The following is a 14,206-nucleotide window of genomic DNA, read 5'->3' as shown; positions in this document are numbered from 1 at the left end:
TGAACTATCTTACATTAATTACGAATACTCTGCTCTATACTTTGTGTCTTTCTTTTTGTGAAGACGGGTATTCCTGTAGTTTATTACATCCATGTTTTTGATCTTTTGTGGATTAATGTCTCATGGGTAATCTTAACCAACTTGTTTCTGTGTAAGATACCATATATAAGTTAATAGTTATCATTAAGGGAAAACATCAAAAGTTCAAGGTAGGATAGAATAAACTTAAATCACATAGTTTTTTTTCACTCTAAATCTCAATTTGGGAAAAAATGACTGACCAATATAGATATATGTAAAATCGATTTTAGATGAACAAAATTTGCAGCAATTTATACCCCCCCCCCCCCAAACTATTTGATTTAAGCGTTCTATCCTACATTGATCTTTTGATGTCATCCCTATACAGAATGAGGTTCTCAACTTATGCACAGTCGTTTATTCAAAATAAATCATCTTATACAAATACCATAGAAAAAAATCATTTTTTTCATATACAACATGTTATTACATTCTTACAAAAAATATTTGTTTGATAAATACAACAAGTCAAACTTGTCACACTAATCAGGGCATGACAAGGCTTGTAATTAAATTTTTAAAAATTGTTTTATGCGAATACTTGCATTTTTTTTCAAGGAAAACGAAATAATAAGATGCATTGTATAAGTTGTACGGACTAATCTGCTTTACTTTTTATATGTGATTGTAGAAACAATGAGAAATATTTTAGAAATTGAAAAAAATAGGCCCGAAACAACAATTTTCAAAAATGCTAACATCTTAACGAAAGACAACAGTAATCACTTGCATGAAGGCATACAAATTTCGATTAATCTTTACAAGTAAGATGGGGAACATAAAAAAAGCATAAACATTAATGCGTAGCTGAAATATAAACTACGTCACACGAGGACCATTTAAAACAAGTGTACATATTTTTTTAAGGCTGACATTTCTCACCTTCTTAACTTCCCAAGATCGAACTTATGTTGATGATTTCTAAAGAATTTACTACAATTATCGTATAGACTGAGTTATATTCTTGGTCAATAGCAATCGGGTCAAGGTTAGGTCATGTCAGGTCAGAAGCTAGACAGAAATGTACACGTCACGACCATACCATGCACTCAATCGAAGACAATTCTCTTATTACTTCTTATATTTATCGCCGGATTACAATTCCTATGACTTGCTTTCTACAATTTAAACGGAAGTCAGACAAAAACTATGTTACACATGCAATATAACAAAAACAGCTTTATTTACATAAATAAAAACCATAAAAGATAACTACGAAACACATATCTAGAATTGACTGTCTTGATCGTCTCCTGGTAGCGTGATCGCTTACATTGTGAGAAGTCTCCACCCAGGGCTACAAAAATTTAATAAATCGATATGTTCTGTTCGTAACGCCACACGCATCATTAAGGACTAATGAGCTGTTAAGCCGGAGTAAGAATAATGTGTACTGACATGGTAACTTATCTTCCTGCGGACTTAGACTTTGTGAAAAAGCAACTTCTTATAAATATTAGTACATACGTATTCTACTATAGTGTATGTCAGAAATAAAAACAAAAACCCATCTTCTTTTATAACACTTGCAAATTCATGCGAACAAAATATCTTTCACTTCATAGCAATTTTCCGTAAATAAAATTCCACCACCTTATCTATAGAAAGACATTTTGATTTATTGTTCGTGTCACTAGTAAAAATACAGGCCAACTTCTGAAAAATACTTTAAACAACGCTTAATGGATCAGCTTTATACTTTAATAATAACTTAACTGTTTCTCTAAATTTTTGGTGAACCGACTGTGATACGTAGTCTATGAATGGTTGGATGTATAGTTTTTCCAAACTCATGACTATATTGTTTCTCCGAACACTAGATTTAATAAACACCGAGTGACGTAAAGCATGTGACGCTATATGCAATGGAGTATTCAAACTATAATCAACAACGTTTGGATCAGCGTGATTTTCGAGTAGTAATCTAACAATTTCAACTGCACCCATTTGGGAAGCCAGGTGCAAACAGGTCTCGCCTTTTCCATTGTAGATATTTGGATTAGCATTAAATTTCAACAGCAGTTCAACTATATCATAAAACCATCTGTGTGTAGCAAGGATCATTAGGGGGCCATTGTCATTGTCATCATGGTTAGGATTTGCTCCATTATGTAATAGCAAGGAAACAATTTTCGAAAATCCATTTACAGTTGCTGTCTGCAGCGGTGATACATTACTATTGTTACATAAATTTGGATCAGCATTAAATTCGAAAAGCATATTTACAATTTCTATGTATCCTTTTTCAGCTGCAAAATATAATGGAGTTTCGTTAAAACCGTTTCCCAAATTTGGATTGGCGTTGTGCTCTAACAACAATTTAACTAAATCAACGTCTCCATTTGATGATGCTACAAAAAGTGGAGTCATATTAAATGATGAAAGTGGTTTGGTCACGAGACCTTCCAAGTTAATATAATAAAAATCATTCATAGCCACTGCAAGTCTTGCACACGAATTTTCATAGAACTCTGCATCCTCTAAAAGTAATGCACACATATGCTCGTATGTGTCATTTTTTATCGAATGGATTATTATTTCAATATGCTTTATACTAGGATGCGGATTATAATTCCCTTCCACATTTGTATACACATTAGGGTTGCATCCTGCTTCTAATAATAAGCCTGCTGATAAAATACTGTTATGAAGACATGCAACAAAAAGGGGGGATTCATTATACACAGACAATACAGTTGGATCGCATCCATAATCTATAAGTAATTTTACAATCTCCTCATTATCAAAGTGACAGGCAGCATGCAAAGCGTTGTTGTTGTTTTTGCTGCAAATATTAGCATCACTTTTATTTTCTAACAAAAATGCGACAATTTCTGTATGACCCAACACTGATGCAAAGTAGAGTGGTGTATGCCAATAGTAGCTACGAATGTCTTTGCTACACTTGTAGTTGATCAATAGTTTTACCATTCCAATGCTTCCATTTAGACATGCTAAATGGAGTGGAGATATCTTTTTGTCGTTACATAAATCAGGATTAGCGGATTTATTCAACAATAATTCAACACTTTCAGTATAGTCAAAATAGGCAGCGAGAAACAGAGGGGATCGGCCATTTTTGTCGAGAACATTTACATTAAATCCTAAATCAATCAGCGAGCCTACAAGATAACTGAGTCCTTGATTTGCAACAGTAAGTAATGGTGAAGATTCTTTCTCTGATAAGGATAAAACAATTTTAAGCAAATCCTCGTTATTTTCCAGGTGTGTCATAAGTTTTTGTTGATAAGAAATATAAGTTATCTGAATGTTGGAAAACACATTTTCTGTTTGACCATTACGAATATCATTTGAAATTCTGTCAAAATATGCGTGTTCCTTATCTGCTGCAACAGTAATCATACCTTCGGACACCTCTGCATTTAGGGACAACAACTGAAATCGGTCTCGTATTATATCGGTGTGTGCTTCTTCGAGACAGAGATCGAAATATTTGTTACCGAAAAACAAAACCAGGATGTCAAAAATCTTGTCGTGTACTATACTATAAGAATTGTCGCATTTTTTTACCAAACTGTTGGTGAGTTTATTCAATTGTAATTTGACAACATGGGTTGACCAACGTGACGAAAATTCAAAATGGTCTGATAAATCCGGTAAAATATTTCTTACTACTACTCTCCGAGTAAAAATGTTATCGTCTATGCAGTTATTATAGATAACAAATAAAAATAGTGTTGCAAAAGTTGTTTGATCAGTTTCGTTCATTAGAGATTCTAGCTCTACATTAATTGCCTCAATAGGATCCGAAAAGTATTTTTCTACATCAATGGACTTATTTGATGAATACAACTGACATAAAAGTGGAAAAAAATCATATGTCATAAGTATGTTTGATCTCTGTAAAATGTTTACTTCATTTGCCGATAGATAAACCTCTGCAATGAGAGATCTTTCTTTTCCAGATAACGAATATTTTTCTGATGTTATGTCAACATAAGTTTCAGAAAAAAGTTTTACTTTGGAAAAGCATCTATTTTTGAAAATATAATTTCTGCATGAGCTTAATATTTTCACTTTTTTGCTGCTTAAAATGATCTGGATTGCATTAAATTGTACACACCAATTGTCCAGCATTTGACGGTTTATAGCATATTTACCACATATATCATCATAAACAAATACTTGTTTGCACTCTGGATTATAGTATTGTATGATTTCACCTGGAAAATTAGCTGGAACGATAACATAATCCTCTTTCTCACGCAGCTGTAGAGCAGCATGGTGTATAGCTGTCGATTTGCCACATCCTGGCGGACCAATAACTGTCAACACGTGTTCTTCTTCCAAAAGTTCTAATATTCTTTTGATAGCTCTAGTTTGAACAACCTTTTCATCAACAGTGGACCATTCTTCTAACAGACTGTTATGAACAACTGAAGAGAGTTGAAAATTATCAAATATTGAATTACATCAATCTATCGTAAATTTGAGAATAGATATGTTTCGAAAAACGAAGTTATTTCTCTTTGTTGCAATTTTGGAGTGATAAATTGTTCTTTTTTTTTATTGGACTTACCATATTGAAACAGGCGATTGACACAAGTCTGACGTGAGAATCATACTAGATCGTAGTGATCAATTTATAAAGGCTTAATAAAACACACTTTAATAGACTATTTTGATATTACCGACTTTTGACTCCGGATTATATCGTTTTTCAACGGGTAAGCGTTTCTGTGGTTGAACATACTTGTACTCAGTTAAGTAAGAGCAACCAAAATAAGTAAAATAAAACGTATAATCGGTGTGATTTGAGGGGAAAGTATTTATTTGCCTATAATTTTGTCGAGTAAAGAAAATGTTCAGCAGTTAAGTTTCCCCCAAAATAGTACCATTGAAAACTTGGTTTCACTTTTTTAGCTGGCTCTTATCTGACTTGTACTGTGATGTTCAACCTCAGAAAAGGTAACCAGTGAAAAAATTATGTAGTCCGGAGTCAAAAGTTTGTAATACAAAAATGGAATATTCAAACGGTAAGCGGTTAGCATAACATGTTAAATTTGCCTGATTTATGAAGGAATTTGCGCACTTAGACCTACAACATGACAATAAAAAGGAAATAACTCTTGCTAAATTGTGTCAATCTAAACCTATCTTTAGTTTTCGAAACTAAGTGTTATTATAGTTAATCAACATAAAAAGAGCTTCCATTTCTTTACGTTTTTTTATTTCATAATTATATATAATATAAAATTGAGAATGGAAATTTTGAATGTGCCAAAGAGACAACAACCCGACCATAGAAAAAAACAACAGCAGAAGGTCACCAACAGGTCTTCAATGAAGCGAGAAATCCCCGCACCCGGAGACGTCCTTCAGCTGGCCCCTAAACAAATATATACTAGTTCAGTGATAATGAACGCCATACTAATTTACAAATTGTACACAAGAAACTAAAATTAAAATAATACAAGACTAACAAAGGCCTATCACGGCATTTTCTTGATCAGCTCTAAATGGATATTTAAGTTGTTATTGTGTTGAAATTGACTTCTCATTTAAAGTACATTTAATCTGTCCATTGTTTAACAGATGTCATTAAAATACGCTCTTACTTACTAATACACTTTATGATAATATATAGTTCTGTGAACAATCATACTTTTTTTTACCATAACATTTTCTAGGTGTTTGTTTGTTATTATGATTTGTATCTTCATTTATCGGTTCAACCATCTTTTAAGGATGTACTTAGGTGAGGTTAGGTAAAAAAATAATAAACTAAGAGATTAAAATTCATACTATAAGCTGGTAGAGCATCAATTAAGGATAAAGATAAGCTAAAAATATTGATAGGTCATGGACCTCCTTTTCGAGATATTTGAGAATTAAAATATGGCGGGAAAAGGCTGACTCGGACTTTTACCTTATATTTGCATTGGTATTATTTGGGTCTCAAAACAAAAGATAGAAAATCAAGAATCTTCTAAAATTTTGGTGAATGACCTTTCATGAGCCATAAAGTCTTATATGAAAAAATAAATGGGTGTTATGGGGCAAAATATTTTACATTGTGTTGTATGGAAAAACACCAAAGAGTCCGAACATTTGACACAAATTCCAAAGCCTCACCCAAGTACATCCTTAACTAGTGTTACATTAATGTTTAGATCTTGTAATGAAGAAAAAAAATACCTATTGCTCCTTTCGGGATAGTTTCGATTCTGATATTTCTAAGTTCTATCAATACTTCCTTGTCATGACCATCAAGATTACAGACTTTCAGGTCAACACACAGTAATTTTGTCCTCCAAGGAGAATAATAGCCTTTAAAATATAAGTATTGTGTAAATGGACATTTCTAAGTAACATTATACAGATAATTCCATTAACTGAACATTACAAACATATCCTTTTATTTCCTTTTTCTCGTTAAATATAGATTCTACCATAGCATCAAGTGTGATACAATAGTTACCCGCTAGAGACAGTTAAGTTTCGAAATTTAAACGCGAGCCTCGGCACGCGTTTTAAATATTTTATTTTTATCTGTCGAGAGTTGATAAATATATATTGCACGAAATGTAGTGTTGGAATCTGTTTCTCAGAAGATTTATAAATGATATACACGCAATTTTTATCCTTCTTATTGAATGGTGAGCTAAATGATGTGTTTTTCTTTGTGACGGCATCAGACAGTATCGCCTTTTTTTATGACGTCACAATACGAAATTCAGAGGAAAGTAACATATAATCAAAAATAATCAACGGGACAGGAAAATGTTAAGCAGGGTGAGAATGAGATAAATTGTAAACACAAATAAACTGCAGAAAAAATGTTTAAAACGTTTAATGGAGCGAGAGCCTCTGATGAAACAAACAAATATCTAACATATTAAGTTTTGCCAGATAGTTTCATTTTGATGAAATGACGAGACTATCCTGTTTTGTAATCAACTGCTAGGAAATCGAATTACCTTACTAATTTCTTCCCAGTACTGGTGAAATTGTTTTTCTCTCAAAGTTCCACTATCGTTATGAGCAATCTCATTTCGGTAAAATTTGATTCTTGACAAAGCTGCCTCCTCAGTTGTATCAGTAGATACTGGGAGGTTATCTTGGATATTTATTTTAGCCAGATTCCTGAGTAAGCATATCATAAGAGTTACATCAAAAGTAGACGAGTCAGCTGTACCTGAAAGTAAATTATTCTTTATGCATGTCCTTTGTCAGCTGGTAGCTAGATAAGGAAGTTCGCTTGTCATGTTTTGGGGGTTTTTTTGTCAGCTTTTCGTAATTCTCTGATTTATCCATTTGAGTGCCTTAAAAAAAATGCCTTTTGAACCCCATTTTTCTTTCAATATATCTTTTACATGCATAATGATAAGCCATCTGTGAAAGTCTTTTTAATTATTTTTAATAGTTTTTGAGAACTTTAACTTGTCAATGATAAAGCTATAAGTCAAGAGATAATTTTTCTCCCGTCAAAATTTCAATGGCTAATATCTCGAAAACAAGCACATTGACCCATATATTTGTTTTGCTCTTTTGATTCCTTTATCAATCCCCTATCACTATAAACTGGTGTTTTGAAACTGAGAAGCGGCTCCCTTCAACAATGGTCCCGTTTATGACATTTTTTAGTTAATACTTGAAGTATATTAGATATGTTTGTCAATGAATGTCTGTCCCTTATTTTTTTTAATACATGTAATCTACAAGACCATGATTAAATATATCTAGTTTATAATCAAACATTCAAAACAGTAAATAAGATGGTAAATATTGTTCTTTTTCCTTTGTTTAAAATTATCAATTTTCAAGCAGATTTTTTTTTTATATCGAACTAAACTAGTATACAATTCGTTTAAGAGGCCAGCTGAGGACCTACTCCGAGTGCGATTTTTTGCGCTGTGTTGAAGACCAATTGGTGACCCCCGGCTGTTATCTGCCCTTCGGTTGGGTTGTTGCATTCAGAATTGATGGTAATGAGTGAAACATAAAAAGCCGGTTTATTCAGTACACTAAATCGGTACGTATCAATCAGATTCATCAGCCGCACTCGAATCAAACAGTTTGAAGGTCAAATCAATAATGAAGTAAAGGAAAAATCATGGAAAAAACATTCGTCACAAACAAAATTCATTTTAAAAGTCTGGTTTTATAGAAAATGAACAGTAAAAGATTTACTTTCAAAAGTTAGCAAAATACATAGTATCGAATTTCATTATTAAACAAATGCTTATGTCAGATGAATTTAAGTACTGAATACTAGTATATCAATAGAACAAGTATTAACAAAATTGAGATCCTCAAATGTTTATCAAGTGGTACTTTAGTAAAACCTGACCAGATTAGATTTCAGACTTTTTTTACCAACGAAATAAGTTGAAAAAATTGACTTGAACTTGAAACAAGTATTTTATAAAGAAAATAGTTGGTCATGTTGGTTAAACCTGGCATAAAGCTAGCCAAACATCCCTTTTGTATGAAAGTTGTTTGCAGTTTCCTTATATTGGAAAAAATGTGTGAGCAAACCAAACACACATAATTGGATAATTGGACACAACGAAAATCCAGCAGTCGAAACTGTATTAAAAGACACATATAGCTTCTCAACGTGCATATAACAAGGACAATATGGACAACATACATACCAGGAAAACCATTGACCAACCAACCCCCAATTGAATATTTTATTTGAGCTCCATTCAAGACCAGAAGTCATGATTAGTGTTGTTATAGATAGGGAAAATCTAATCTAATCTATATATGTATGTATTGTTGAAAGCTTTTTTCACAATCTAAACTGTTTTGAAATAATTTTGTAAAATCTTTTTTAGCGTTCGTATGTTTGTGGGCCTCTGTGGCCGAGTGGTATAAGTAGTTACTACTGTAATCACTAGTAAGTCAACACTGAGGTTTTGAGTTCGAACCCCGCTCGTGCGGGTGCACTGGACTCCAAGATTATTTGACAAGGATTGTCAGTTTTCCGTTCACAGGTCGGTGGTTTTCTACGGGCACTCCGGCTTCCTCCACCAATAAAAACTGAGTGCCACGAAATAGACTAAATGTGGTGCTTAAAAGTGGCTTTAAAACACCAAAAATCAAATCAAATGTACAGTCAACCATCATTAAAACAAACTCAAAGTGTCAACGGTTTAATCAAATAAAATATACCCGAGCTTGGAAAAAGTAAGTTCCATTGTTTTTGGTTGATTATCCTCTTCTGTAGAAGTCCCTGGATTTTTACTCTATTTTGATTAAGAACCGTCTGCAATCCTGACGGATAAAACTCCTTATCAAACTTCACTCTGACAGCTGTAGGTGCTACTTTGAGCAACAAATTTGCAATACGTAGATAATAGGTCTCTTCTGCACTTATTGAAGTTGCCATTTCTGAAAAAGAACATCCTTGTGTTGTTTACGATTTATTATCCAAATATCTGATCTGAATATATAAATGATCACCCATATGTGACTTTTTTTAAAACTGAAATCAAGGTTCACAACTTGCTTATTTTCAAATATTTCGAATAGTTTATGTACTGTCATAAAATCCAGTTTATTAAATATGTTTGAATACTATCTGTTCTGTTATGTTTACATGTTCAAATGGATTGTCCTTACCTCTAAAATACCATCCAATCTAATGTTAGTTTAATGTATACAGGTTAAACTCTTTCTACTTATATCAATCATAAATATAATTCTTGAGCAAACGTTTGTGCAAATAAAGCAAACAACTTACCACTGTCTTAATCTACAACCATTAAGAAATTAGCTCTAAGGATTTAAAAATTGTACTTATTTTCAGAAATTTCTGATGCCATATAATGACTCTTATTATACCTCTTATTTACAAACAAACATTGATTTAACAAACCTTACATTAAGATATCCCTGTATCTTCCTTTGTAATTGATTTTCTAGGGATCCCGAATTTTAGTATTTACATTATCGTTATAAGTGCATTTTGTTTTGTCATCGAATGGAAATTGGATGTGGATCTTTGCTTTTGTATTATTTCGTTGTACTTTTCTAATCAGGTTTGAAGCTGAAAATGTCCTTTTTGTTTGTTTTGCATTTATTTCCAGAAACAAAATTCTATGTTTGTAATCATTTGTGAAAATTAATAAATAAAGAAGTTAAAATTGATACTTTAAGCTGGTAGAGCATCAATTAAGGATAAAAATAAGCTAAAAATATTGATAGGTCATGGACCTCCTTTTCGAGAAATTTGAGATTTAAAATATGGCGGGAAAAGGCTGACTCGGACTTTTACCTCATATTTGCATTGGTATTATTAGGTCTCAAAACATAAGAAAGAAAATTAAGAATCTTCTAAAATTTTGGTAAATTACCTTTCATGAGCTATTAAGTCTTATCTGAAAAAATAAATGGGTGTTATGGGGCAAAATATTTTACATTGTATTGTATGGAAAAACACCAAGGAGTCCGAACATTTGACACAAATTCCAAAACCTCACCTGAGTACATCCTTAACATGTTTCTAGGAGTATTTGAGTTGTCTGTTTAGTTTCGATTTATGTGTTTGAATGACACTTTGGTATCATTATTCTCCCTTTTGTGACTGAACCTTTTTTAAGATGTTATTACAATATTAAATCACACAAACAATCAACCAAAACATATTTTAAAAAAATAGACGAATAGGCCTCCATTAACAATTGTCTACTTTAAAAACTTTATTACTTTTTTTTTTATATCAATTTTAGTAAAGCTTTCAATGGACCTTTCAATCAAATTTAAATTCATACCTTTGAGATGATCACCAATTTAAATGTATTAAATTCACGCTTGACTCGTCTCTATCAATTTTTAACGGTAAACATTGATCTAACATGTCTAAATAATAGATATTTTGCAGTTATTGTTAATACTTGTTATTAAATGCAAATGTTATGATGACATTTAATTTTATCTTAACTATCGCTTAACAATCAATAAAAATAAATATCATACGTCACTTGTAGTTCCCATGTGAACAAATAGTAGTGTCTGTGTTTGATATCAAGATATGTTATACTTATTACAAAGACAACTTAAACAACAGTTTGGAATAGTTTTTTCATGTTTTATATCTCATTGACCCAGTTTACTCAATATACAAAATATAAATCATAAACTACCCAGGGATTTCCCGTATGAAAGTCTCTGCTTATACAGGTCGGGACCACTACCTTATATGGAAATGCATAAATTAGCATACTTATGTTCTCTCACATGTAATTGTTTATTTACATGTGACGCAATTTATTTTTACCTAGGTTTTTGACCAATCCACTAAATGAGTAACAATGCATGATTGACTACTACGTGTTTACAATCAACCGAGAACACGTGTTATTTACTAAAATACAACACATTTTTTCGTGCAATTCGGGATTCACAATTTCGCTTAGTTTTTCATTTTGTGTATCCTCATTTATAGTTCGTGATACAAAGTATTCCTTCCATGCTCAGATTAACGAAGAGTTGTTTCTATGCGAAGAAAAAAGGGTTTGAATTACCCGATATATAGCCATTAATATATTTGATGATGGCACGGAGATTTCATGTATTTGTCCACCCGACAGCAACGAAACAAAAGCGAAAAACAATTACCCATAAGACAAACTTACAAGTGTAAAGTAAGCCGTCGATAACAGTCGGTGCTAATATTCACGAGTACAGCAATTTTCGTATAGATAATTCAAGGCAAATGTGTGATCCTTGGATTTTGTGTTCGTAAAAAGGCGAAGAAATATTTACATACATGGCAGTGTTAACAAAATCTACAAGTATTTATTTTTGTCACATTTCAGTATACGAAACTTCCAAACTGTTCCCTTTGTTTTGAAGGTAGTGAAGTCACCAACTGTAGTTTCATTTTTTAAAGGACGACATCAAAAGATCGACGTAGGATAAACAACTTAAATCAAATAGTTTTTTGGTGTTTTTTTTTGGGGTGGTTGGGGGGTGGGGTGAAAGTGCTGCAAGTTTTATCGATCCAAAATCAATTTTATATAAATACATTTTGGTCAATCAATTTTTCCTAAATTAAGTTTAGAGAGGGGGTGTGGGGTCAGTGAAAAAACTATGCGAATTACGTTTCTTATCCTTCATTGAACTTTTGATGTCGTCCCTTTAACGGGCTCGGACATTTACCAAAATAAATAAAATCATTACAGCTGATTTCCTAATGCTTGCAAAGTAAAACTTTGGTTGGCTTGCTTGCTTTGTGTGTATAGTTGTTTATACAAGCTTTGAAAATAAGATTGACATCTTTAAACAATATATACAGGCATAGTTTAACTTGTATATTTTATATTTGAATTTAATTCTTCTCCTTTTATTTATTATATTGGGCCGGTTATATTTTTTTTTTTGGATTGTTTTACACAAGTAATTTTGGGGTTATTTATAGCGTACTTTTCGGCACTGAACCTATGACTGCTTACTTTACTAGATTGTGTCTTTTTTGGAAAGATGTCTCATTTGGTACTCATACCGCATCTTCTCATTTCTATATACAAAGCACGTTTTAGAATAAAAATAATAGGTAATGTGGCACCCACTGTGATCCATGAGCTTTAAATATTGGAGATATTTCACAAACGTCAACATGACAGCAGCCGAACGATAAAAAAACCTCTGAGGTATATTTTGTGATAAAACTAGCAACAAACGGACTTTATCAATGGATGAAGCTATACAAAATGTATTAAGCTATATACCGTACCCGCTCAGTGGCGGATCCAAAAAGGGATCAATGAACGATCAATGCATTTGCCAGAATGGGGACATGTAGTTGGAACCCCCACCCCCTTTTATCCTGGGTTAGGACCCTCCTTTTTAAAATGGCTGGATCCGCTTTCATAACACTTATTTTTAGCATACTGAATATTATGATGTTTTTACTTTCAGTTCAGGACCTGATAAAAATGTTACACATCCAGTACAGAAAGAAATGTTTCAATGAAAGTTTTCGTGTTTTTCTAGGCAGAAATGATTTTGGAATGATATTATACAGGTTTAAAAGAGCTCAAAAAATTTCATAGTGGACAGTGGTCATTTCATCTGAAATTTCACTGTTTCAGGTCGTAAAATAATTGCACAGGTACAATGCATACCAATGGAGAAAAACCTGTTCAACAACTTTTAACAAGGCGAAAAAGAAAGTCGAATAACGAAGCCCGTAAACAATACTTTTTAAATCTGAGCATGCAAATTGAAGATTATGTTATATATTTTACAAAAATCACATTCGCAGAACAAAAACATATATTTTGAGAATCCCAGACACTATATTAGCTGACAGTTCTTCCATCAATTCCACGTGTATTCCGGTTGTAGTAAACTCGTAGTAGCCCACAATGCATTGTAGCTGATTGAGTCGATTGGTCTGTTTTTCAAGGCCGTATTGGCCTTGTGTTTGGGAAATTACTATGCAAATATATTCTGACGTAAAGAAATTTAGAGTTCTCGACCTGTTATACCTGTTCCTGGTTTGATTATTTTGATTTTTTGAAAATATCGAAACTAACATATAATTTTTAACAAAACAAAAACGCTTTTTAAAATGTTACTTACCTCACCTCAACAAAACCGATTTTCCTCTAACTCCCGGTCGCATAGCATTGTAATATACAGGCGAAAATTCAACAGCCCACAGTAGTCATGTTCAAGGTCGTATGGATTCTCGTGATCTATCTATTTACCTGTATTTGTATTATACTGACGGACTTTAAAAATGGAACATACATAACGTATACAAATCTATATTTTTGTGTTTTTTAAAACATTATATTTGTATAAGTGTTAATTCATGTAATTATAAGTTCGTTATGTGTTTTCATTTGATTGATTTTTGTCTCTAAAAAATTTGATCCATATTGAACGTTATCTATGTATTGTCAGTTTGCCTCTAATTGGATATACTGCATTTTTAATGACATCTAAGTGTAGTTAATTAAAAATGCAGTATATCCATGTCCAGTCAATTCGTACCGATGTCATTCGTACCTAAAATTACCATTTCGTGCCATGATTTTGCTATTTCGTGCCATCAACATTAACATGATAAACCATGTTCTTTCCATATGCGAAAAAGATTTCGACTGGTTTTATCCACCATTTTCTTTATACGAAAATGCCT

General features: G+C 32.4%; 1 protein-coding gene across 4 annotated transcripts; it reads right to left on the bottom strand.

The window, feature by feature from the left end:
* Positions 1 to 1,230: 1,230 nt before the first annotated feature.
* Positions 1,231 to 13,771, bottom strand: LOC139500843 (ankyrin-1-like). Of its 4 annotated transcripts, none has more exons than XM_071289720.1 (5): positions 13,647 to 13,744; positions 9,226 to 9,444; positions 7,023 to 7,240; positions 6,241 to 6,372; positions 1,594 to 4,478 (listed from the first exon to the last, which is right to left on the bottom strand). In XM_071289720.1, the coding sequence occupies exon 5, from the start codon at positions 4,177 to 4,179 to the stop codon at positions 1,750 to 1,752; it is 2,430 nt and encodes an 809-aa protein (XP_071145821.1). In that variant the 5' UTR covers positions 4,180 to 4,478; positions 6,241 to 6,372; positions 7,023 to 7,240; positions 9,226 to 9,444; positions 13,647 to 13,744; the 3' UTR covers positions 1,594 to 1,749. The 4 variants fall into 3 exon arrangements, with proteins under 4 accessions (XP_071145822.1, XP_071145820.1, XP_071145821.1 ...); XM_071289721.1 differs by having other exon boundaries at positions 1,231 to 4,478; positions 13,642 to 13,771; XM_071289719.1 differs by having other exon boundaries at positions 13,642 to 13,771.
* Between the last annotated feature and the right edge of the window lie 435 nt (positions 13,772 to 14,206).

Source organism: Mytilus edulis, chromosome 13 (genome assembly GCF_963676685.1).
Source record: "Mytilus edulis chromosome 13, xbMytEdul2.2, whole genome shotgun sequence".
Classification (NCBI taxonomy): domain Eukaryota; kingdom Metazoa; phylum Mollusca; class Bivalvia; order Mytilida; family Mytilidae; genus Mytilus; species Mytilus edulis.
This window is presented reverse-complemented; position numbering and strand designations above follow the sequence as displayed.

What these genes read in the sequence shown, in the direction of transcription:
- LOC139500843 (XM_071289719.1), bottom strand. Translation starts at nt 4,179, where the DNA reads ATGCTGGACAATTGGTGTGTACAATTTAATGCAATCCAGATCATTTTA.